We start from the raw sequence: 26135 nt of genomic DNA on the forward strand, positions 1-26135 counted from the left end.
CGGTGTCGGCCTCTCCTCCTCTGGTCTCGGTGTCGGCCTCTCCTCCTCCTCCTCCTCCTCTGGTCTCGGTGTCGGCCTCTCCTCCTCCTCCTCCTCCTCCTCCTCCTCTGGTCTCGGTGTGGGCCTCTCCTCCTCCTCCTCCTCCTCCTCCTCCTCCTCCTCCTCCTCTGGTCTCGGTGTCGGCCTCTCCTCCTCCTCCTCCTCCTCCTCCTCCTCCTCCTCTGGTCTCGGTGTGGGCCTCTCCTCCTCCTCCTCCTCTGGTCTCGGTGTGGGCCTCTCCTCCTCCTCCTCCTCCTCCTCTGGTCTCGGTGTGGGCCTCTCCTCCTCCTCCTCCTCCTCCTCCTCCTCCTCCTTCTCCTTCTCCTCCTCCTCCTCCTCCTCCTCCTCCTCCTCCTCTGGTCTCGGTGTGGGCCTCTCCTCCTCCTCCTCTGGTCTCGGTGTGGGCCTCTCCTCCTCCTCCTCCTCCTCCTCTGGTCTCGGTGTGGGCCTCTCCTCCTCCTCCTCCTCCTCCTCCTCCTCCTCTGGTCTCGGTGTGGGCCTCTCCTCCTCCTCTGGTCTCACCGTTGGCCTCCTTTCTCCATTCTCTCCGGTTGTCATCGGTCTCTTTTTTTTTTTTTTTTCTACAGCCATCTCAGGTGAATGTGGAGGAGAATCTCTTGGTGTCTCGTTATGTCAGTAACCCTCTTTTGATAGATGGTGAGTCTTCTGGCGTGTTGTTTTTGTTAGAGTTGTTCGGCTTCAGCAGAGGTAGCAGCAGTCAGACATTTGTGGGAGAAAACAGTATTTACTAGAGATATACAGGAACAATGCACATCATCAAAGGAAAAACACCACTTCTCCAAAGATGGCAGATTATACCAGAGAGCAGCTCAACACAGACAAGACACACTGCGTAGAATGAACCATCAGCACACAGAACAGCGCCCTCTACTGACACCGCAATGTAACTGCTCCAACATGTAACAAGTCTGCAGCTTGTTGCATTTATTTCAACACCCTTTCTCATCAGTGAAGACTCATTCGATCAGTCCTAACCTCTGCATCAGTCTTTGATGCCTTTCAGCCATTCGTGCTTTTGCAAATATCTCTTTGGTCATGTCATCACGTGGACAGTACTCCAAATTCAGAAGTCCTTGTTCTTGATGATCCTTCAGAAAGGGACATTTAACATCAATATGCTTGGTTTTGGGTTAACTCTTTCCATCTGAGCTAGTGCAATAAATCCTTGATTGTCTTCAAATATTTTTATAGGTTATAACTTGTGGACCAAGATCTGTCAATAGTTGTCTCAGCCATATGACTTCTTGACTTGCCTGTGCTGCAGCCACATTTTCTGCTTCTGATGATGGCAGTGTTACAGTAGGTTGCTTTCTAGTAGCCCAACTAATGACCCCGTATGAAAGTCGAAATAAATATCCACTGGTGGATTATCTGTCAGAAGGGTCACCAGCCCAGCCAGCATCAACATATCCAGTCAGAAGGGTCACCAGCCCAGCCAGCATCAACATATCCAGTCAGAAGGGTCACCAGCCCAGCCAGCATCAACATATCCAGTCAGAAGGGTCACCAGCCCAGCCAGCATCAACATATCCAGTCAGATTGCCTTCTTCGCTTTAAGATAAGAGGTTCCTTTCAGGTAGCGTGTAATCCTCCTTACAGCATTTCCATCCACCTGAGCTGGCATTGATACCTTTCCGCACAGGATTCCCACTGCTGCTGCGGTATCTGGTCTTGTGACAGTAGCAAGATATAACAATTTTGCTATTTCTTGGCTGTCCTGTTCATGATTTGATAGCATATTCGGTTGGTTGTTCACCTCCTTCAGGCAGTTTGTTTCCATTGGAGACTTCACTGGTTTTGCATCTTTCAATCCAAACATTTCAGCTATCTCTTGTTTCTTCCCCCCGCAGTGAGTGCCCCTGGTCCTTAGTATTGTCTTCCCCCGCAGTGAGTGCCCCTGGACCTTAGTATTGTCTTCCCCCGCAGTGAGTGCCCCTGGACCTTAGTATTGTCTTCCCCCGCAGTGACTGCCCCTGGTCCTTAGTATTGTCTTCCCCCGCAGTGACTGCCCCTGGTCCTTAGTATTGTCTTCCCCCGCAGTGAGTGCCCCTGGTCCTTAGTATTGTCTTCCCCCGCAGTGAGTGCCCCTGGACCTTAGTATTGTCTTCCCCCGCAGTGAGTGCCCCTGGACCTTAGTATTGTCTTCCCCCGCAGTGACTGCCCCTGGTCCTTAGTATTGTCTTCCCCCGCAGTGAGTGCCCCTGGACCTTAGTATTGTCTTCCCCCGCAGTGACTGCCCCTGGTCCTTAGTATTGTCTTCCCCCGCAGTGAGTGCCCCTGGACCTTAGTATTGTCTTTGGAAGGAATAAGTCCTGCGCCGTCCTTTATATTGACCACACATGTATTTATACATATAAATGAGATCTCCTCTGAGACGTCTTTTTTTTTCTAAGCTAAACATATCTAACGTTTTCAACCTCTCAACATACGGGCGGCCTCCGTTACTCATCAGTCGGGCGGCCTCCGTTACTCATCAGTCGGGCGGCCTCCGTTACTCATCAGTCGGGCGGCCTCCGTTACTCATCAGTCGGGCGGCCTCCGTTACTCGTCAGTCGGGCGGCCTCCGTTACTCATCAGTCGGGCGGCCTCCGTTACTCATCAGTCGGGCGGCCTCCGTTACTCATCAGTCGGGCGGCCTCCGTTACTCATCAGTCGGGCGGCCTCCGTTACTCATCAGTCGGGCGGCCTCCGTTACTCATCAGTCGGGCGGCCTCCGTTACTCATCAGTCGGGCGGCCTCCGTTACTCATCAGTCGGGCGGCCTCCGTTACTCATCAGTCGGGCGGCCTCCGTTACTCATCAGTCGGGCGGCCTCCGTTACTCATCAGTCGGGCGGCCTCCGTTACTCATCAGTCGGGCGGCCTCCGTTACTCATCAGTCGGGCGGCCTCCGTTACTCATCAGTCGGGCGGCCTCCGTTACTCATCAGTCGGGCGGCCTCCGTTACTCATCAGTCGGGCGGCCTCCGTTACTCATCAGTCGGGCGGCCTCCGTTACTCATCAGTCGGGCGGCCTCCGTTACTCATCAGTCGGGCGGCCTCCGTTACTCATCAGTCGGGCGGCCTCCGTTACTCATCAGTCGGGCGGCCTCCGTTACTCATCAGTCGGGCGGCCTCCGTTACTCATCAGTCGGGCGGCCTCCGTTACTCATCAGTCGGGCGGCCTCCCTTACTCATCAGTCGGGCGGCCTCCCTTACTCATCATCATAGGGGCGGCCTCCCTTACTCATCATCATAGGGGCGGCCTCCCTTACTCATCATCATAGGGGCGGCCTCCCTTACTCATCATCATAGGGGCGGCCTCCCTTACTCATCATCATAGGGACGGCCTCCCTTACTCATCATCATAGGGACGGCCTCCCTTACTCATCATCATAGGGACGGCCTCCCTTACTCATCATCATAGGGACGGCCTCCCTTACTCATCATCATAGGGACGGCCTCCCTTACTCATCATCATAGGGACGGCCTCCCTTACTCATCATCATAGGGACGGCCTCCCTTACTCATCATCATAGGGACGGCCTCCCTTACTCATCATCATAGGGACGGCCTCCCTTACTCATCATCATAGGGACGGCCTCCCTTACTCATCATCATAGGGACGGCCTCCCTTACTCATCATCATAGGGACGGCCTCCCTTACTCATCATCATAGGGACGGCCTCCCTTACTCATCATCATAGGGACGGCCTCCCTTACTCATCATCATAGGGACGGCCTCCCTTACTCATCATCATAGGGACGGCCTCCCTTACTCATCATCATAGGGACGGCCTCCCTTACTCATCATCATAGGGACGGCCTCCCTTACTCATCATACGGGCGGCCTCCCTTACTCATCATACGGGCGGCCTCCCTTACTCATCATACGGGCGGCCTCCATTACTCATCATACGGGCGGCCTCCATTACTCATCATACGGGCGGCCTCCATTACTCATCATACGGGCGGCCTCCATTACTCATCATACGGGCGGCCTCCATTCCTCATCATACGGGCGGCCTCCATTCCTCATCATACGGGCGGCTTCCATTCCTCATCATACGGGCGGCCTCCATTCCTCATCATACGGGCGGCCTCCATTCCTTGTAGTAGTCTAGTTGCCCGCCTTTGAACTGACTCTAACTTCTGAATGTCCTTTTTAAAATGTGGAGCCCAAAACTGGATCCCGTATTCCAGATGTGGCCTTACAAGTGATTTATAGAGGGGTAACAATACGCTGGGATCCCGGGATCTAATCTCTCTTTTTATACACCCTAGAATCTTGTTTGCTTTAGCAGCTGCTGCCTGACATTGATGCTGCTGCACAGTTACTTGTACCCAGAATCCCCCGCTCTTCTCCTGTTCTGTAGTCCGGAGGTTACTCCCATTTAATGTATACGCAGCTATAGGATTACTCCGTCCTAGGTGCATTACTTTACATTTATCAACATTTCCTCTGTCCAGTGTCTGCCCATTCCCACATCTTATCCAGATCTTTTTGTAATATTGTACTATCCAGGTCAGTTTTTAATCTCCTACATAGTTTGGTGTCATCAGCAAAGACTGACACTGTACTATCAATCCCATCCACAAGGTCATTAATAAAGTGATTAAATAGAATCGGTCCTAGCACAGATCCCTGCGGCCCCCACTGCTCCCAGTACAGATCCCTGCGGTCCCCACTGCTCCCAGTACAGATCCCTGCGGTCCCCACTGCTCCCAGTACAGATCCCTGCGGTCCCCACTGCTCCCAGTACAGATCCCTGCGGTCCCCACTGCTCCCAGTACAGATCCCTGCGGTCCCCACTGCTCCCAGTACAGATCCCTGCGGTCCCCACTGCTCCCAGTACAGATCCCTGCGGCCCCCACTGCTCCCAGTACAGATCCCTGCGGCCCCCACTGCTCCCAGTACAGATCCCTGCGGCCCCCATTGCTCCCAGTACAGATCCCTGCGGCCCCCATTGCTCCCAGTACAGATCCCTGCGGCCCCCACTGCTCCCAGTACAGACCCCTGCGGCACCCACTGCTCCCAGTACAGACCCCTGAGGTCCCCACTGCTCCCAGTACAGACCCCTGAGGTCCCCACTGCTCCCAGTACAGACCCCTGAGGTCCCCACTGCTCCCAGTACAGATCCCTGCCGTCCCCACTGCTCCCAGTACAGATCCCTGCGGCCCCCACTGCTCCCAGTACAGATCCCTGCGGCCCCCACTGCTCCCAGTACAGATCCCTGCGGCCCTCACTGCTCCCAGCACAGATCCCTGCGGCCCCCACTGCTCCCAGCACAGATCCCTGCGGTCCCCACTGCTCCCAGCACAGATCCCTGCGGTCCCCACTGCTCCCAGCACAGATCCCTGCGGTCCCCACTGCTCCCAGCACAGATCCCTGCGGCCCCCACTGCTCCCAGCACAGATCCCTGCGGTCCCCACTGCTCCCAGCACAGATCCCTGCGGTCCCCACTGCTCCCAGCACAGATCCCTGCGGTCCCCACTGCTCCCAGTACAGATCCCTGCGGTCCCCACTGCTCCCAGTACAGATCCCTGCGGTCCCCACTGCTCCCAGTACAGATCCCTGCGGCCCCCACTGCTCCCAGTACAGATCCCTGCGGCCCCCACTGCTCCCAGTACAGATCCCTGCGGCCCCCACTGCTCCCAGTACAGATCCCTGCGGTCCCCACTGCTTCCAGTATAGATCCCTGCGGTCCCCACTGCTCCCAGTACAGATCCCTGCGGTCCCCACTGCTGACTATGGCCCATTTAGAGAATGTACCATTTATGACTACTCTTTGTTTCCTATCTTTTGGCCTATATTATAGAGTCATTACACACAGAGGGATCTATATCACGTGTGTATTATATATTATATAGAGTCATTACACACATAGGGATGTATTTTACGTGTTTATTATATAGAGTCATTGCACACAGAGGGATCTATTTCACGTGTTTATTATATAGAGTCATTGCACACAGAGGGATCTATTTCACGTGTTTATTATATAGTCATTACACACAGAGGGATGTATTTTACGTGTTTATTATATATTATATAGAGTCATTGCACACAGAGGGATCTATTTCACGTGTTTATTATATAGAGTCATTGCACACAGAGGGATCTATTTCACGTGTTTATTATATAGTCATTACACACAGAGGGATGTATTTTACGTGTTTATTATATAGAGTCATTGCACACAGAGGGATCTATTTCACGTGTTTATTATATAGTTATTACACACAGAGGGATGTATTTTACGTGTTTATTATATAGAGTCATTGCACACAGAGGGATCTATTTCACGTGTTTATTATATAGAGTCATTGCACACAGAGGGATCTATTTCACGTGTTTATTATATAGTCATTACACACAGAGGGATGTATTTTACGTGTTTATTATATATTATATAGAGTCATTGCACACAGAGGGATCTATTTCACGTGTTTATTATATAGAGTCATTGCACACAGAGGGATCTATTTCACGTGTTTATTATATAGTCATTACACACAGAGGGATGTATTTTACGTGTTTATTATATAGAGTCATTACACACAGAGGGATCTATTTCACGTGTTAATTTCTGTTAATGTTGATGATTATGGCTTATAGGTAATGAAAACCCACAAGTCATTGTCGTAGAAAATTAGAATAATTAACACAAAACACCTGCAAAGGCTTTCTAAGTGTTTAAAATGGTCCCTTAGTCTTGTTCAGTAGGCTACACAATCATGGGGAAGACTGCAGACAGATGTCCAGAAGGCAGTCACTGACACCCCCCACAAGGAGGTGATTGCTAAAGAAGCTGACTGTTCACACAGTGCTGTATCCAGGCATATTAATGGAAAGTTGAGTGGAAGGAAAAAGTGGGGAAGAAAAAGGTGCACAAGCAACCAGGATAACCACAGCCTTGATAGGATTGTTAAGAAAAGGCCATTCAAAAATTTAGTGGAGATTCACAAGGAGTGGACGCTGCTGGAGTCAGCGCTTCTAGAGTCACCGCACACAGACGTATCCAGGACATGGGCTACAAGTGTCACATTCCTTGTGTCACCGCTCATGACCAATAGACAGCGCCAGAAGCGTCTTACCTGGGCCAAGGAGAAGGAGATCTGGACTGTTCTCAGCGTCCGAGGTGCTGTTTTCAGATGACAGTAAATGTTGCATTACATTTGTAAATCGCGGTCCCAGGGTCTGGAGGAAGAGGAGGCCACAATCCAAGCTGCTGGGGTCTGGTGTGAAGTCTCCACAATCAGTGATGGCTTGGGGGCCATGTCATCTGCTGGTGTAGCTCCACTGTGTGTTATCAAGACCAAAGTCAGCGCAGCCGTCTACCAGGGCACTGTACAGCACTTTATGCTTCCCTCTGCTGACAAGCTTTGCGGAGATGGAAATGTCATTTTCCAGCAGGACTTGGCACCTGTCCACACTGCCAAAAGTACCAATACCTGATTTACTAACCACAGTATCACTGGGCTTGATTGGCCAGAAAACTCGCCTGACCTAAACCCCATAGAGAATCTGAGAGACACCAGAGCCAACAATGCAGACGAGCTGAAGGCGGCCATAAAAGCAACCTGGGCTTCCATCACACCTCAGCAGTGCCACAGACCGCTCGCCTCCTGCCACATTGCCGCATTGATGCAGGATTTCATGCAACAGCAGCCCCGACCAAGTATTGAGGCATTTATTGCACAGACTTCTCAGGAGGCGCCGACATCTGAGTGTAGCCTCGTTATTTCACATGGTCTTGTAGAATAATCCAACTTTCTGAGATCATGACTTTTGGGTTTTCAATGGCTGTAAGCCTTCATTAACAAAAACATGTGAAATGGATCCCTCTGTGTGTAATGACTCTATATAATATATAGGAATAGATCCCTCTGTGTGTAATGACTCTATATAATATGTAGGAATAGATCCCTCTGTGTGTAATGACTCTATATAATATATAGTAATAAATCCCTCTGTGTGTAATGACTCTATATAATATATAGGAATAGATCCCTCTGTGTGTAATGGCTCTATATAATATGTAGGAATAGATCCCTCTGTGTGTAATGACTCTATATAATATATAGGAATAGATCCCTCTGTGTGTAATGACTCTATATAATATATAGGAATAGATCCCTCTGTGTGTAATGACTCTATATAATATGTAGGAATAGATCCCTCTGTGTGTAATGACTCTATATAATATATAGGAATAGACCCCTCTGTGTGTAATAATGACTCTATATAATATATTGGAATAGATCCCTCTGTGTGTAATGACTCTATATAATATATAGGAATAGATCCCTCTGTGTGTAATGACTCTATATAATATATAGGAATAGATCCCTCTGTGTGTAATGACTCTATATAATATGTAGGAATAGATCCCTCTGTGTGTAATGACTCTATATAATATGTAGGAATAGATCCCTCTGTGTGTAATGACTGTATAATATGTAGGAATAGATCCCTCTGTGTGTAATGACTCTATATAATATGTAGGAATAGATCCCTCTGTGTGTAATGACTCTATAATATATAGGAATAGATCCCTCTGTGTGTAATGGCTCTATATAATATGTAGGAATAGATCCCTCTGTGTGTAATGACTCTATATAATATATAGGAATAGATCCCTCTGTGTGTAATGACTCTATATAATATATAGGAATAGATCCCTCTGTGTGTAATGACTCTATATAATATATAGGAATAGACCCCTCTGTGTGTAATAATGACTCTATATAATATATTGGAATAGATCCCTCTGTGTGTAATGACTCTATATAATATATAGGAATAGATCCCTCTGTGTGTAATGACTCTATATAATATATAGGAATAGATCCCTCTGTGTGTAATGACTCTATATAATATGTAGGAATAGATCCCTCTGTGTGTAATGACTCTATATAATATGTAGGAATAGATCCCTCTGTGTGTAATGACTGTATAATATGTAGGAATAGATCCCTCTGTGTGTAATGACTCTATATAATATGTAGGAATAGATCCCTCTGTGTGTAATGACTCTATATAATATGTAGGAATAGATCCCTCTGTGTGTAATGACTCTATATAATATATAGGAATAGATCCCTCTGTGTGTAATGACTCTATATAATATATAGGAATAGACCCCTCTGTGTGTAATAATGACTCTATATAATATGTAGGAATAGATCCCTCTGTGTGTAATGACTCTATATAATATATAGGAATAGATCCCTCTGTGTGTAATGACTCTATATATAATAGGAATAGATCCCTCTGTGTGTAATGACTCTATATAATATATAGGAATAGATCCCTCTGTGTGTAATGACTCTATATAATATGTAGGAATAGATCCCTCTGTGTGTAATGACTCTATATAATATATAGTAATAAATCCCTCTGTGTGTAATGACTCTATATAATAGGAATAGATCCCTCTGTGTGTAATGACTCTATATAATATATAGGAATAGATCCCTCTGTGTGTAATGACTCTATATAATATATAGGAATAGATCCCTCTGTGTGTAATGGCTCTATATAATATGTAGGAATAGATCCCTCTGTGTGTAATGACTCTATATAATATATAGGAATAGATCCCTCTGTGTGTAATGACTCTATATAATATATAGGAATAGATCCCTCTGTGTGTAATGACTCTATATAATATGTAGGAATAGATCCCTCTGTGTGTAATGACTCTATATAATATATTGGAATAGATCCCTCTGTGTGTAATGACTCTATATAATATATAGGAATAGATCCCTCTGTGTGTAATGACTCTATATAATATATAGGAATAGATCCCTCTGTGTGTAATGACTCTATATAATATGTAGGAATAGATCCCTCTGTGTGTAATGACTCTATATAATATGTAGGAATAGATCCCTCTGTGTGTAATGACTGTATAATATGTAGGAATAGATCCCTCTGTGTGTAATGACTGTATAATATGTAGGAATAGATCCCTCTGTGTGTAATGACTCTATATAATATGTAGGAATAGATCCCTCTGTGTGTAATGACTCTATATAATATATAGGAATAGATCCCTCTGTGTGTAATGACTCTATATAATATATAGGAATAGACCCCTCTGTGTGTAATAATGACTCTATATAATATGTAGGAATAGATCCCTCTGTATGTAATGACTCTATATAATATATAGGAATAGATCCCTCTGTGTGTAATGACTCTATATATAATAGGAATAGATCCCTCTGTGTGTAATGACTCTATATAATATATAGGAATAAATCCCTCTGTGTGTAATGACTCTATATAATATATAATAAACACATGAAATAGATCCCTCTGTGTGTAATGACTATATAATATATAGGAATAGATCCCTCTGTGAGTAATGACTCTATATAATATATAGGAATAGATCCCTCTGTGTGTAATGACTCTATATAATATATAGGAATAGATCCCTCTGTGTGTAATGACTCTATATAATATATAATAAACACATGAAATAGAGCCCTGTGTGTGTAATGACTCTATATAATACATAACCCCAAAGCCAAAGTCCAGATCTACAGTCGCCTTTGGGATCTTCCTTTTTCCTCCAGCCAATTCAATAATAATCCCTGGTCCATGATTTATCGCCTCTGGCCGCACCACCCGGGGATCATCTATTGTGACAAATGCCCCGGAGTCACAAAATCCAAAGACTTTGTCCATCCAGCACAACCTCCTGTAAGTGCTTACTTTGATGGTGAGAGGAACTCGGGGCTGTGGCTCGCACCCCATAAACCCCTAGTGGCCGACCACGAGTGTCTGAGCCATTAGGCAAGTCAACTTGTATTTGGCTGTAGAGAATGAGCAGATTGATTTGGTGCAAAGTCATTCCGCAATCAACCAGCAGGGCAAGTGTCTTGCAAATGCCCAGGCTGCCCACATCAATAACATCTCCGCTGCTTCATACTCTTTCCAGTGTGCATTCTGGAGAAGGCAGTAGGAGAACCTAGTGACAAAGGCCAGAGCCCATACACTCCAACAGGGGCATCTATGGTGCAGATATAACTGGAGAGGGCCGGGGGCAGGAGCAGGCTGTGGCTTATTGTCCAGAAGCCTCCTCCATTGCGGTCGGATAGTAAGGGTCTCATCAGCCAGGGCTGCAGCTCTAGACAAGGTGCACGGCGTGCGTTCTCTGACCCATTCCCGTATTTCTGAGGGACACTTGTAAAGAAATTGTTCTATAAGAAATTCCTGCATAACGTCTTCCACAGTGAAGGCGTCTTCCACTTCCAGCATCTCCGACATGCCTGGGACATCTTATGGGCATACATCCTAAACGATCCCCCCGTGGTGCATGGGAGGTCTCAGAACAAGGCCCTATGTGAGTCTGGGGTGATGGTAATCCTGGATAGTCCGCTTTACAATGTTGTAATCCAGGTTCTACTGGGAGTCAATGGTGTGATAAGCCTCCACCAGGCTTCCGTTCAGGAGTCCCACTAACACGCATCCAGCCAGAGTGGGGAACCTCAATCATGACACACTGCTGCTCAAAGTCCTTGAAGAACCCCTCCACATCTCAGGAAGCCTCATCAAATGGCTTGAAGTCTGCTCGGGTGATCCGCACAGGCTCCCGGATCGCTGGGTTTACACTCCAACTCACATTACTCCCTCTGCCGGACTCCATTGATTCTTGTCTCCTCTGTACTCGGCGAGCAGCCTCCTCCTTATACTCCTGAGATACACCTGGGCCCAGGACAATCATCTCTTTTTCGAACCACACCAACCACTATCTTTTTGGGGCAGGGATCCGTGTCTCCAGTGCTTGTCCGTTAAACATCTGGGAAGAGGTGGACTGGCTCGCACCCACCAGTAGATCAATTAAGGCCTCTTTTGTCAGTCCCTGGTAGTTCAGGCCCAGATCTCTGGCTCTCTCCCGTAGACTGGATACCGTCCAATTTCTGTACTCACTCTGTGGATGGTTCTCCATTGGGCTGTGCTCTGTTGATCCCACCGCTACCACCAGTTGTCACAGGGTCCTTTTCCAATATCACACAATCAACAGAGCGAGAGATGGGTGAACAATCCAAAGAACATATATTCCATGGAATCCAAAATCCATAAAATAATCCACCAAACAGGGTAAAATAGTCCAGGAACACGGATATAGTCCAGTAAGCAATAAATGTCCAGGTCTCTCTGGGATGCCTCAGCTTCTCCCCCAGAGGATAAATCTTCCTGCCTCTCTCTTCTCCTTCGCAGCCAGACTCAATAATCCACCAGGTAAGCAGAGTGTTTGGGTGGATCAGAGGTCCCCCTCCCCCAGCCCTAGGGACAGAAGCATTGCAGGGGGTTGTTAACCTGCAGACAGGACAAATAATGCATAAAATGGACAGAGCACCACTTCTAAAATACGAACCTACACAAAATTATACACAAACCACAATATCCCACCATCACAAGGACATACGAAGATTAAATGTCTGATTTCTTCTTCATTTATTTATCTTTTATTTTCAAGGTAAATGGTTTCCTTGTTCCTCAAATCAAGTTCTGCGGAAAAACTTCTCTCACTGGTCATGTGACTTGTAGCTCCTGAGTCAAAGCAGCAGCCATGCAATGAGTGGTTGTCACTTTACACATTCCCTTCCAATGATCTGCGCATGGCTCGGAGATCTTTTCTTTAGTCCCTTTCAGAGCTAACGTCTTCTGTTCTGCCCTCCATAGTGTATAGTCTTTATACGTCCCGGCTGCTGACATGTGAAACATGTTCTTGTATCTGTACTGTAAGGTCTGTTATTTATAATCGTAAAAGGTTTTCACTGTCCTTCTCTGAAGACTCCTGCACAAGTTCCTTTCGTTTCTAATATTCATCTACTAGTGTCTGATGGTAGCCCTCAGCTGTCTGTCCTCCTCCACTAATCAGCTGATTGTAGCCCTCGGCTGTCTGTCCTCCTCCACTAATCAACTGATTTTAGGCCTCGGCTGTCTGTCCTCGTCCACTGGTCGGCTGATGGTAGCCCTCAGCTGTCTGTCGTCCTCCACTAGTCAGCTGATGGTAGCCCTTGGCTGTCTGTCCTCCTCCACTAGTCGACTGATTTTAGGCCTCGCCTGTCTGTCCTCGTCCACTGGTCGGCTGATGGTAGCCCTCAGCTGTCTGTTGTCGTCCACTGGTCGGCTGATGGTAGCCCTCAGCTGTCTGTCGTCCTCCACTAGTCGGCTGATTTTAGGCCTCGGCTGTCTGTCCTCCTCCACTGGTCGGCTGATGGTAGCCCTCAGCTATCTGTCCTCCTCCACTAATCAGCTGATTGTAGCCCTCGGCTGTCTGTCCTCCTCCACTAATCAGCTGATTTTAGGCCTCGGCTGTCTGTCCTCGTCCACTGGTCGGCTGATGGTAGCCCTCAGCTGTCGTCCTCCACTAGTCAGCTGATGGTAGCCCTTGGCTGTCTGTCCTCCTCCACTAGTCGGCTGATTTTAGGCCTCGGCTGTCTGTCCTCCTCCACTGGTCGGCTGATGGTAGCCCTCAGCTGTCTGTCCTCCTCCACTAGTCTGCTGATGGTAGCCCTTGCCTGTCTGTCTTCCTCAACTAGTCGGCTGATGGTAGCCCTCTGCTGTCTGTCCTCCTCCACTAGTCTGATGGTAGCCCTCGCCGGTCTGTTCTCCTCTACTTGTCGGCTGATGGTTTGCCTCGCCTGTCTGTCCTTCTCCACTAGTCGGCTGATGGTAGCCCTCAGCTATCTGTCCTTCTCCACTAGTTGGCTGATGGTTTGCCTCGCCTGTCTGTCCTTCTCCACTAGTCTATAAATGCATACAGTCGCACACTGAAAAAGCCAAAAATGTACAAGGGAAAATATGGCACTGCATTACTGCAAAAGAGAGATATTTAGTTTATGTATTGGCCAATGCATGTAAGCCCGGAGACCAACGGCAACGGCATACCTTGCCGTTGGTCTCCGGGCTTACATGCATTGGCCAATACATAAACTAAATATCTCTCTTTTGCAGTAATGCAGTGCCATATTTTCCCTTGTACATTTTTGGCTTTTTCAGTGTGCGACTGTATGCATTTATAGTTACTATGTTTTTTCAGTTAGCACCTGTTCACATTTGTTGGATGTGCGGGTCAGTTTTTTGATACTTCTCCACTAGTCGGCTGATGGTAGCCCTCACCTGTCTGTCCTTCTCCACTAGTCGGCTGATGGTAGGCCTCGCCCGTCTGTACTCCTCGACTGGTCGGCTGATGGTAGAACTGTCTGTCCTCCTCCACTAGTCGGCTGATGGTAGGTCTTGCCTATCTGTCCTCTTCCACTAGTCGGCTGATGGTAGGCCTCGCCTGTCTGTCGTCCTCCACTAGTCGGCTGATGGTAGGCGTCGCCTGTCTGTCCTCCTCTAGTCGGCTGACGGTAGCCCTCGCCTGTCTGTCCTCCTCCTCTAGTCTGATGGTAGGCCTTGCCTGTCTGTCCGCCTCCTCTAGTCGGCTGATGGTAGGCCTGTCTGTCCTCCTCCTCTAGTTGGCTGATGGTAGCCCTCGCCTGTCCTCCTCCTCTAGTCGGCTGACTGTAGCCCTCGCCTGTCCTCCTCCTCTAGTCGGCTGACGGTAGCCCTCGCCTGTCCTCCTCCTCTAGTCGGCTGACGGTAGCCCTCGCCTGTCCTCCTCCTCTAGTCGGCTGACGGTAGCCCTCGCCTGTCCTCCTCCTCTAGTCGGCTGACGGTAGCCCTCGCCTGTCCTCCTCCTCTAGTCGGCTGACGGTAGCCCTCGCCTGTCCTCCTCTAGTCTGCTGATGGTAGGCGTCGCCTGTCCTCCTCTAGTCGGCTGACGGTAGCCCTCGCCTGTACTCCTTCTCTAGTCGGCTGATGGTAGGCCTCGCTTGTTTGTCGTCCTCCTCTAGTCGGCTGATGGTAGGCCTGTCTGTCCTCTTCTAGTCTGCTGATGGTAGGCGTCGCCTGTCCTCCTCTAGTCGGCTGACGGTAGCCCTCGCCTGTCCTCCTCCTCTAGTCGGCTGATGGTAGGCGTCGCCTGTCCTCCTCCTCTAGTCGCCTGATGGTAGGCCTGTCTGTTCTCCTTTAGTCGGCTGATGGTAGGCCTTGCCTGTCTGTCCTCCTCTAGTCGGCTGATGGTAGGCCTTGCCTGTCTGTCCTCCTCTAGTCGGCTGATGGTAGGCCTCGCCTGTCCTCCTCCTCTAGTCGGCTGAGGGTAGGCCTCGCCTGTCCTCCTCTAGTCGGCTGATGGTAGGCCTCGCCTGTCCTCCTCCTCTAGTCGGCTGATGGTAGGCCTCGCCTGTCCTCCTCCTCTAGTCGGCTGATGGTAGGCCTCGCCTGTCCTCCTTCTCTAGTCGGCTGATGGTAGGCCTCGCCTGTCCTCCTCCTCTAGTCGGCTGATGGTAGGCCTCGCCTGTCCTCCTCCTCTAGTCGGCTGATGGTAGGCCTCGCCTGTCCTCCTCTAGTCGGCTGATGGTAGGCCTCGCCTGTCCTCCTCTAGTCGGCTGATGGTAGGCCTCGCCTGTCCTCCTCTAGTCGGCTGATGGTAGCCCTCGCTTGTCCTCCTCCTCTAGTCAGCTGATGGTAGGCCTCGCCTGTCCTCCTCCACTAGTCGGCTGATGGTTTGCCTCGCCTGTCTGTCCTTCTCCACTAGTCGGCTGATGGTAGCCCTCACCTGTCTGTCCTTCTCCACTAGTCGGCTGATGGTAGGCCTCGCCCGTCTGTCCTCCTCCACTGGTCGGCTGATGGTAGACCTGTCTGTCCTCCTCCACTAGTCGGCTGATGGTAGGCGTCGCCTGTCTGTCCTCTACTAGTCGGCTGATGGTAGGCGTCACCTGTCTGTCCTCCTCTAGTTGGCTGATGGTAGACCTGTGTGTCCTCTTCCACTAGTCGGCTGATGGTAGGCCTCGCCTGTCTGTCGTCCTCCTCTAGTCGGCTGATGGTAGGCGTCGCCTGTCTGTCCTCCTCTAGTCGGCTGACGGTAGCCCTCGCCTGTCTGTCCTCCTCCTCTAGTTGTCTGATGGTAGGCCTTGCCTGTCTGTCCGCCTCCTCTAGTCGGCTGATGGTAGGCCTGTCTGTCCTCCTCCTCTAGTTGGCTGATGGTAGCCCTCGCCTGTCCTCCTCCTCTAGTCGGATGACGGTAGCCCTCGCCTGTCCTCCTCCTCTAGTCGGCTGACGGTAGCCCTCACCTGTCCTCCTCCTCTAGTCGGCTGACGGTAGCCCTCGCCTGTCCTCCTCTAGTCTGCTGACTGTAGCCCTCGCCTGTCCTCCTTCTCTAGTCGGCTAATGGTAGGCCTCGCTTGTTTGTCGTCCTCCTCTAGTCGGCTGATGGTAGGCCTGTCTGTCCTCCTCTAGTCGGCTGATGGTAGGCCTGTCTGTCCTCCTCTAGTCGGCTGATGGTAGGCCTCGCCTGTCCTCCTCTAGTCGGCTGATGGTAGGCCTCGCCTGTCCTCCTCTAGTCGGCTGATGGTAGGCCTCGCCTGTCCTCCTCTAGTCGGCTGATGGTAGGCCTCGCCTGTCCTCCTCTAGTCGGCTGATGGTAGGCCTCGCCTGTCCTCCTCTAGTCGGCTGATGGTAGGCCTCGCCTGTCCTCCTCTAGTCGGCTGATGGTAGGCCTCGCCTGTCCTCCTCTAGTCGGCTGATGGTAGGCCTCGCCTGTCCTCCTCTAGTCGGCTGATGGTAGGCCTCGCCTGTCCTCCTCCTCTAGTCGGCTGATGATAGGCCTCGCGTGTCCTCCTCTAGTCGGCTGATGGTAGGCCTCGCCTGTCCTCCTCTAGTCGGCTGATGGTAGGCCTCGCCTGTTCTCCTCTAGTCGGCTGATGGTAGGCCTCGCCTGTCCTCCTCTAGTCGGCTGATGGTAGGCCTCGCCTGTCCTCCTCTAGTCGGCTGAAGGTAGGCCTCGCCTGTCCTCCTGTAGTCGGCTGATGGTAGGCCTCGCCTGTCCTCCTCTAGTCGGCTGATGGTAGGCCTCGCCTGTCCTCTAGTCGGCTGATGGTAGGCCTCGCCTGTCCTCCTCTAGTCGGCTGATGGTAGGCCTCGCCTGTCCTCCTCTAGTCGGCTGATGGTAGGCCTCGCCTGTCCTCCTCTAGTCGGCTGAAGGTAGGCCTCGCCTGTCCTCCTGTAGTCGGCTGATGGTAGGCCTCGCCTGTCCTCCTCTAGTCGGCTGATGGTAGGCCTCGCCTGTCCTCTAGTCGGCTGATGGTAGGCCTCGCCTGTCCTCCTCTAGTCGGCTGAAGGTAGGCCTCGCCTGTCTGTTTTTCTCCCATTCCTGATCATTACCTTGTGGCCTGTCTGTAGCACTCACCTCCCACAAGTCATCTTTGGATAGTAGCATCTCCACTTTACCCTCCTGTAGCTGGTAGGTATTGTACATTTCAGCCCTGAACTGGCAGCCATTGTCACTGGTGCAGCTGACTTGTTTTTGAAGAGCTGAACCGTTATGAAAGCCTTGAGGTCACCAAGTCCTGCTGTCTGCTATGTCTGGGCCCAGAAGCTGCTGCAGATTTGTTCGGCTTCAGCAGAGGTATCAGCAGTCAGACATTTGTGGGAGAAAACGGGGTTTACTAGAGATATACAGGAACAGTGCACATCATCAAAGGAAAAACACCACTTCTCCAAAGATGGCAGATTATACCAGAGAGCAGCTCAACACAGACAAGACACACTGCATAGAATGAACCATCAGCACACAGAACAGCGCCCTCTACTGACACCGCAATGTAACTGCTCCAACATGTGAGAAGTCTGCAGCTTGTTGCATTTATTTCAACAGTTTTGGGATGAGGACTTTGTGTGTTTCTTCAGAGAGGCTCTTGTGCTCTACTGCGGGGAACGGTAATTTCTGGGTCACCAGGCATGTGCCATACCATACTCATTGTTTGTAGGGTTCAAGTTTGATGTCCGCCTGTACGTGCTGATCACCTCCTATGATCCGCTGGTCATCTACCTGTATGAAGAAGGGCTCACTAGGTAAGTGAACTGTAGGCTATATCCTCTCCCCTACACTCTGCCAGCATTCACCCGCGTGCCCCTCTGTCCTCCTCCCTGGGCACTTCAGCACTCTATTCTCCTCCACTCTCAGGTTTGCTACGGTGCGATATGATCGAGCTGCCAAGAATATAAAGAACCAGTTCATGCATCTGACAAACTACAGTGTGAATAAGAGGAGTGCGGACTACGTGAGGTAAGAGGCGCTGCAGCCGGTGACTGAGGGCATCCCAGAAACAGGGCTCTCATTCACTGCCATCTCCTATTAGTTGTGATGATCCTGAAGTGGAGGATTATGGGAACAAATGGAGTATGAGTGCCATGCTGCGTTACCTGAAGCAGGAAGGGAAGGACACAGCTGGTAAGAAAGCGATGGCTTCTACCACTATAATATCATCCTGGCCCAAACATGATGGGTGTGACGAGCAAATCATTCACCAATCCACTATCTCACTCCCTCTATTATTCTTTGCACTATTTCTTGCTGCTCCCTTCATATTTGATTCTATCCATGTCTTTCTCCTCCCCATAATATGTTCCTTACATGTCTTTTGCTCTTCACTCTCTGGCTTCTGCCCTCTTTAGTGACTCCTCCCTGTTCCTGATTTCTCCCTTTTTCTGTGACTCCTCCCTGTTCCTGATTTCTCCCTTTTTCTGTGACTCCTCCCTGTTCCTGATTTCTCCCTTTTTTCTGTGACTCCTCCCTGTTCCTGCTTTCTCCCTTTTTCTGTGACTCCTCCCTGTTCCCTGCTACTCCCCCTTTCTGTGACTCCTCCCTGTTCCCGCTTTCTCCCTTTTTCTGTGACTTCTCCCTGTTTCTCCCCCTTTCTGTGACTCCTCCCTGTCCTTGTTTCCTTCACCGTTCTGACTCCTCCCTGTCCCTCCTTCTGTGACTCCTCCCTGTCCCTCCTTCTGTGACTCCTCCCTGTCCCTCCTTCTGTGACTCCTCCCTGTCCCTCCTTCTGTGACTCCTCCCTGTGACTCCTCCCTGTCCCTCCTTCTGTGACTCCTCCCTGTCCCTCCTTCTGTGACTCCTCCCTGTCCCTCCTTCTGTGACTCCTCCCTGTCGCTCCTTCTGTGACTCCTCCCTGTCGCTCCTTCTGGGACTCCTCCCTGTCGCTCCTTCTGGGACTCCTCCCTGTCGCTCCTTCTGGGACTCCTCCCTGTCGCTCCTTCTGGGACTCCTCCCTGTCGCTCCTTCTGGGACTCCTCCCTGTCGCTCCTTCTGGGACTCCTCCCTGTCGCTCCTTCTGGGACTCCTCCCTGTCGCTCCTTCTGGGACTCCTCCCTGTCCCACCTTCTGGGACTCCTCCCTGTCCCACCTTCTGGGACTCCTCCCTGTCCCACCTTCTGGGACTCCTCCCTGCCCCTCTTCCGGGACTCCTCCCTGTGTCAAGGCGGGCTATAAATTTACTGTGATGCAATCTAATTGTGCATCTACCTTAAACCTGTCTGCATCCAAATTAGTCATTTGGTAGTAGCATGCATACTATTGTTCCATTCAGACCAGAGACATGATACGGATCTGCATAGAATAAAATGACTGTTTAATACGGAAGTGGACAATACATGTAAAGGGAATTATTGGCTAGGAGACAATAATACGTAACACGACTCCTATTGGGTAATCTATCATAGAGCTTATTCTGTGATATGGAATATACTGTAATAAGCTTTCTCATTATATTAACCCTTTCACGACCGGCCGATTTTTCGCTTTCCGTTTTTTTTTTTCGCCATTCTTTTTCTGAGAGACGTAACTTTTTTATTTTTCAGTCAATATGGTCATGTGAGGGCTCATTTTTTGCGGAACGAGCTGTACTTTTAAATGAAACCATCAGTTTTACCATATTGTGTACTAGAAAATGGCAAAAAAATTCCAAATGCTGAAAAATTGCAAAAAAAGTGCGATAGCACTATGGTTTTTGAGATATTTTATTCACTGTGTTCACTATATGGTAAAACTGATGTGTGGGTGTGATGCCTCAGGTCAGTGCGAGTTCGTAGACACCAAACATGTATAGGTTTACTTTTATATAAGGGGTTAAAAAAAAATCGGAAGTTTGTCCGAAAAAAGTGGCACACGTTTTACGCCATATTCCGTGACCCGTAGCGTTCTCATTTTTCGGGATCTTAGGCTCAATGACGGCTTATTTTTTGCGTCTCGAGCTGACGTTTTTAACGGTACCATTTTTGCGCAGATGCTACGTTTTGATCGCCTCTTATTGCATTTTGCGCAAAAGTTGTGGCGACAAAAAAACGTCGTTTTGGCGTTTGGAATTTTTTTGCCGCTACGCCGTTTACTGATCAGATTAATTGATTTTATATTTTGATAGATCGGGCGTTTCTGAACGCGGCGATACCAAATGTGTGTATATTTTTTATTTTTTTAACCCTTTAATTTTTAATGGGGCGAATGGGGGGTGATTTGAACTTTTAGGTTTTTTTGTTTTTTTTTAATTTTTTAAAACTTATTTTTTTACTTTTTTTTTTTATTTTACTAGTCCCCCTAGGGGGCTATTGCGATCAGCATTCCGATCGCTCTGCAGTATCTGCTGATCACAGCTGGAAGGCTGTAAACAGCAGATACGCTGTCTTTCTCTTTTGCTGTGCCCCGGGCACAGCGAAAGTGAAACCAATTCATGTGTAGTACAGGAGTCATCACATGACCCTGTACTACCATGACAACTATCGGGAGTCACGTGATCGCGTCACGTGACTTCCGGTTTCGGCGGTAAGTAAAACTTTACCGCGATTGCGCTTATAATGGCGCTGTCATGTATTGACAGCGCCATTATAAGGGGTTAATCGGCACGAGCAGATAACGATTCTGCTCGTGCCTAGCAGGCACACATCTCAGCTGTGAAAATCAGCTGAGATGTGTGCCGATCGCGGCATGCTGCCGCCGGAGGACCGCGGGCAGTAAGATTATGTCATTTAGGACGTAATTTTACGGCCCGCGGTCGTTAAGGGGTTAAGCAATGTCAGCATGATTCACTTGTCACATGAAAGTCCAGACTGTCTGAGTCTTATGTCTGAATGCAGAACTAGGTGTGGTACAGCTCAAACACCATCTTAAATCCTGGTTTTTCGATATCTTCATATAACTGTTTTATATATACTCCTAATATTATTATTATTATTATTATTATTATTATTATTTATTTATTTATAGAGCACCATTAATTCCATGGTGCTGTACATGAGAAGGGGGTTACATACAAAATACATGTACAAGTTACAGTAGACAGACTAGTTCAGAGGGAAGAGGGCCCTGCCCTTGCGGGCTTACATTCTATAGGATTATGGGGAGGAGACAGTAGGTGGGGTGTAGATTGCACGGTGGCCGGGCGGCAGCGCCGCACGGTGGCCGGGCGGAAGTGAGTTCAATGAAGATTATAGGCATTTCTGAACAGGTGGGTTTTCAGGTTCTGTTTGAAGTTTGCAAGGGTAGGGGATAGTCTGACGTGTTGAGGCAGCGAGTTCCAGGAGACTGGGGATGCTCGGGAGAAGTCTTTGAGTCGGTTGCATGAGGAGCGAATGAGAGAGGAGGAGAGAAGGAGATCTTGGGAGGACCGGAGGTAACGTGTTGGAGTGTAGTGGGAGATTAGTTCAGAGATACAGGGAGGAGATAGATTATGCACAGCTTTGTAGGTCAGTGTTAGTAGTTTGAATTGGATACGGTGGAAGAGTGGGAGCCAGTGGAGGGATTTGCAGAGAGGAGAAGTGGGGTGGTATTGAGAGAGGTGGATCAGTCGGGCAGCAGAATTAAGGATGGACTGGAGAGGGGCGAGCGTGTTGGCAGGGAGGCCACAGAGGAGGATGTTACAGTAGTCGAGGCGGGAGATTGAGGTCATGCACTAGCATTTTTGTAGATTGCGAGTTGAGGAAAGGACAGATTCTAAGGCTATGTGCGCACGTTGCGTACTAGCCCTGCAGAAATTTCTGCAGCGATCTGAAGAGCACATGTGCGCTTTAGATCGCTGCAGAAATGTCCGTAGTGAGCGCCGATTCCATGCGCTCTGCCTGCAGCTCCTCCCATAGACGGAGCAGGAGCTGCCGGCAAAGCGCAGGAAAGAAGTGACATGTCACTTCTTTTTGCGCAGCTCTTCGGCAGTAGCCGAAGCGCTGCGCTCTGAGACACCACGTGCACACGGCCCATGCACAATCTCCATAGACTGTGCAGGGGACGCAGGACGCATGCAGTTACGCTGCGCTGCAAAGCGCAGCGTAACTGCATGAATTTACGCAACGTGCGCACATAGCCGAATAGTTCATAATCTTGTCCATAACACCTGCTTCTCTTCCGTGACTCCTCCCTGCTTCTCTTCCGTGACTCCTCCCTGCTTCTATTCTGTGACTCCTCCCTGCTTCTCTTCCGTGACTCCTCCCTGCCTCTATTCCGTGACTCCTCCCTGCCTCTCTTCCGTGACTCCTCCCTGCCTCTCTTCCGTGACTCCTCCCTGCCTCTCTTCCGTGACTCCTCCCTGCCTCTCTTCTGTGACTCCTCCCTGCCCCTCTTCTGTGACTCCTCCCTGCCCCTCTTCTGTGACTCCTCCCTGCCCCTCTTCTGTGACTCCTCCCTGCCCCTCTTCTGTGACTCCTCCCTGCCCCTCTTCTGTGACTCCTCCCTGCCCCTCTTCTGTGACTCCTCCTTGCCCCTCTTCTGTGACTCCTCCCTGCCCCTCTTCTGTGGCTCCTCGCTGCCCCTCTTCTGTGGCTCCTCCATGCCCCTCTTCTGTGGCTCCTCCATGCCCCTCTTCTGTGGCTCCTCCCTGCCCCTCTTCTGTGGCTCCTCCCTGCCCCTCTTCTGTGGCTCCTCCCTGCCCCTCTTCTGTGGCTCCTCCCTGCCCCTCTTCTGTGGCTCCTCCCTGCCCCTCTTCTGTGGCTCCTCCCTGCCCCTCTTCTGTGGCTCCTCCCTGCCCCTCTTCTGTGACTCCTCCCTGCCCCTCTTCTGTGACTCCTCCCTGCCTCTCTTCTGTGACTCCTCCCTGCCCCTCTTCTGTGACTCCTCCCTGTCCCTCTTCTGTGACTCCTCCCTGTCCCTCCTTCTGTGACTCCTCCCTGTCCCTCCTTCTGTGACTCCTCCCTGTCCCTCCTTCTGTGACTCCTCCCTGTCCCTCCTTCTGTGACTCCTCCCTGTCCCTCCTTCTGTGACTCCTCCCTGTCCCTCCTTCTGTGACTCCTCCCTGTCCCTCCTTCTGTGACTCCTCCCTGTCCCTCCTTCTGTGACTCCTCCCTGTCCCTCCTTCTGTGACTCCTCCCTGTCCCTCCTTCTGTGACTCCTCCCTGTCCCTCCTTCTGTGACTCCTCCCTGTCCCTCCTTCTGTGACTCCTCCCTGTCCCTCCTTCTGTGACTCCTCCCTGTCCCTCCTTCTGTGACTCCTCCCTGCCCCTCTGTGACTCCTCCCTGCCCCTCTTCTGTGACTCCTCCCTGCCCCTCTTCTGTGACTCCTCCCTGCCCCTCTTCTGTGGCTCCTCCCTGCCCCTCTTCTGTGGCTCCTCCCTGCCCCTCTTCTGTGGCTCCTCCCTGCCCCTCTTCTGTGGCTCCTCCCTGCCCCTCTTCTGTGACTCCTCCCTGCCCCTCTTCTGTGACTCCTCCCTGCCTCTCTTCTGTGACTCCTCCCTGCCCCTCTTCTGTGACTCCTCCCTGCCCCTCTTCTGTGACTCCTCCCTGCCCCTCTTCTGTGACTCCTCCCTGCCTCTCTTCTGTGACTCCTCCCTGTCCCTCTTCTGTGACTCCTCCCTGTCCCTCCTTCTGTGACTCCTCCCTGTCCCTCCTTCTGTGACTCCTCCCTGTCCCTCCTTCTGTGACTCCTCCCTGTCCCTCCTTCTGTGACTCCTCCCTGTCCCTCCTTCTGTGACTCCTCCCTGTCCCTCCTTCTGTGACTCCTCCCTGTCCCTCCTTCTGTGACTCCTCCCTGTCCCTCCTTCTGTGACTCCTCCCTGTCCCTCCTTCTGTGACTCCTCCCTGTCCCTCCTTCTGTGACTCCTCCCTGTCCCTCCTTCTGTGACTCCTCCCTGTCCCTCCTTCTGTGACTCCTCCCTGTCCCTCCTTCTGTGACTCCTCCCTGTCCCTCCTTCTGTGACTCCTCCCTGCCCCTCTGTGACTCCTCCCTGCCCCTCTTCTGTGACTCCTCCCTGCCCCTCTTCTGTGACTCCTCCCTGCCCCTCTTCTGTGACTCCTCCCTGTCCTTGTCTCCTCTCCTGTTCTGACTCCTCCCTGTCCCTCCTTCTGTGACTCCTCCCTGTCCCTCCTTCTGTGACTCCTCCCTGTCCCTCCTTCTGTGACTCCTCCCTGCCCCTCTGTGACTCCTCCCTGCCCCTCTTCTGTGACTCCTCCCTGCCCCTCTTCTGTGACTCCTCCCTGTCCCTCCTTCTGTGACTCCTCCCTGCCCCTCTTCTGTGACTCCTCCCTGCCCCTCTTCTGTGACTCCTCCTTGCCCCTCTTCTGTGACTCCTCCCTGCCCCTCTTCTGTGGCTCCTCGCTGCCCCTCTTCTGTGGCTCCTCCATGCCCCTCTTCTGTGGCTCCTCCATGCCCCTCTTCTGTGGCTCCTCCCTGCCCCTCTTCTGTGGCTCCTCCCTGCCCCTCTTCTGTGGCTCCTCCCTGCCCCTCTTCTGTGGCTCCTCCCTGCCCCTCTTCTGTGGCTCCTCCCTGCCCCTCTTCTGTGGCTCCTCCCTGCCCCTCTTCTGTGGCTCCTCCCTGCCCCTCTTCTGTGGCTCCTCCCTGCCCCTCTTCTGTGGCTCCTCCCTGCCCCTCTTCTGTGGCTCCTCCCTGCCCCTCTTCTGTGGCTCCTCCCTGCCCCTCTTCTGTGGCTCCTCCCTGCCCCTCTTCTGTGGCTCCTCCCTGCCCCTCTTCTGTGGCTCCTCCCTGCCCCTCTTCTGTGGCTCCTCCCTGTCGCTCCTTCTGTGACTCCTCCCTATCCCTCCTTCTGTGACTCCTCCCTGTCCCTCCTTCTGTGACTCCTCCCTGTCCCTCCTTCTGTGACTCCTCCCTGTCCCTCCTTCTGTGACTCCTCCCTGTCCCTCCTTCTGTCACTCCTCCCTGTCCCTCCTTCTGTGACTCCTCCCTGCCCCTCTGTGACTCCTCCCTGCCCCTCTTCTGTGACTCCTCCCTGCCCCTCTTCTGTGACTCCTCCCTGCCCCTCTTCTGTGGCTCCTCCCTGCCCCTCTTCTGTGGCTCCTCCCTGCCCCTCTTCTGTGACTCCTCCCTGCCCCTCTTCTGTGACTCCTCCCTGCCTCTCTTCTGTGACTCCTCCCTGCCTCTCTTCTGTGACTCCTCCCTGCCCCTCTTCTGTGACTCCTCCCTGTCCTTGTCTCCTCTCCTGTTCTGACTCCTCCCTGTCCCTCCTTCTGTGACTCCTCCCTGTCCCTCCTTCTGTGACTCCTCCCTGTCCCTCCTTCTGTGACTCCTCCCTGTCCCTCCTTCTGTGACTCCTCCCTGCCCCTCTTCTGTGACTCCTCCCTGTCCTTGTCTCCTCTCCTCTTCTGACTCCTCCCGGTCTCCCTAGGTTTCATACCTCTCTCTGGGCGGTCCCTCCCCACACCTCTTTGTAATGCTCCTCTCTCTGTGTGGCTCTCAAGGCTGTAATGTCCCTGTCCTCTGCAGCACTCATGTCTCAGGTGGAGGATCTGATCATTAAGACGGTCATCTCTGGAGAGCTTCCGATAGCCACAGCCTGCCGGTCCTTCCAGGTGCACAGAGGGAACTGCTTTGGTGAGTGCGGGGCGATGAAGGGCAGCACCTGCCGGTGCTCCATGGTGGACTGACCCTCCTTCTCTGTCTGCAGAGCTTTATGGCTTTGATGTGCTGATTGATGGGAATCTCAGACCTTGGCTCCTGGAAGTCAATCTGTCTCCATCCCTGGCTTGGTAAGATGCCCCTCCACCCCTGGCAGCGGCCACCCCTCCGGCAGCCATGGCACTTATTATTCCTAATCTGCCTTCAGTGACGCCCCTCTTGATATGAAGGTGAAGGCCAGTATGGTTTCTGACATGCTGACCCTGATAGGTGAGTATGATGGATGAACTGCAGACATCAGCCGGAGACCATGCTTTAACTGACAGGACTTCTCTATGCTTTCTGTAGGTTTGGAGTGTCAAGACCCTCAGCAAGGAACGAGACGTGAGAAGGGGGTCTCCAGGCCACAGGTG

The 26135-nt window shown here is 51.1% G+C and overlaps 1 protein-coding gene across 3 annotated transcripts in view; it reads left to right on the forward strand.

Annotated features, from left to right (window-relative positions):
• TTLL5 (tubulin tyrosine ligase like 5) overlaps positions 1-26135 on the forward strand; it is a 137445-nt gene that overhangs the window by 69796 nt on the left and 41514 nt on the right. For all 3 annotated transcript variants that reach the window (XM_075330067.1, XM_075330065.1, XM_075330066.1), the window contains exons 7-14: positions 627-696; positions 17878-17962; positions 18075-18176; positions 18250-18341; positions 25591-25698; positions 25772-25853; positions 25931-25992; positions 26071-26132. In XM_075330067.1, the coding sequence (XP_075186182.1) occupies positions 627-696; positions 17878-17962; positions 18075-18176; positions 18250-18341; positions 25591-25698; positions 25772-25853; positions 25931-25992; positions 26071-26132 (663 nt within the window). The remainder of the gene's footprint in view (positions 1-626; positions 697-17877; positions 17963-18074; positions 18177-18249; positions 18342-25590; positions 25699-25771; positions 25854-25930; positions 25993-26070; positions 26133-26135) is intronic.

This window comes from Anomaloglossus baeobatrachus, chromosome 12, assembly GCF_048569485.1.
Source record: "Anomaloglossus baeobatrachus isolate aAnoBae1 chromosome 12, aAnoBae1.hap1, whole genome shotgun sequence".
Classification (NCBI taxonomy): Eukaryota; Metazoa; Chordata; class Amphibia; order Anura; family Aromobatidae; genus Anomaloglossus; species Anomaloglossus baeobatrachus.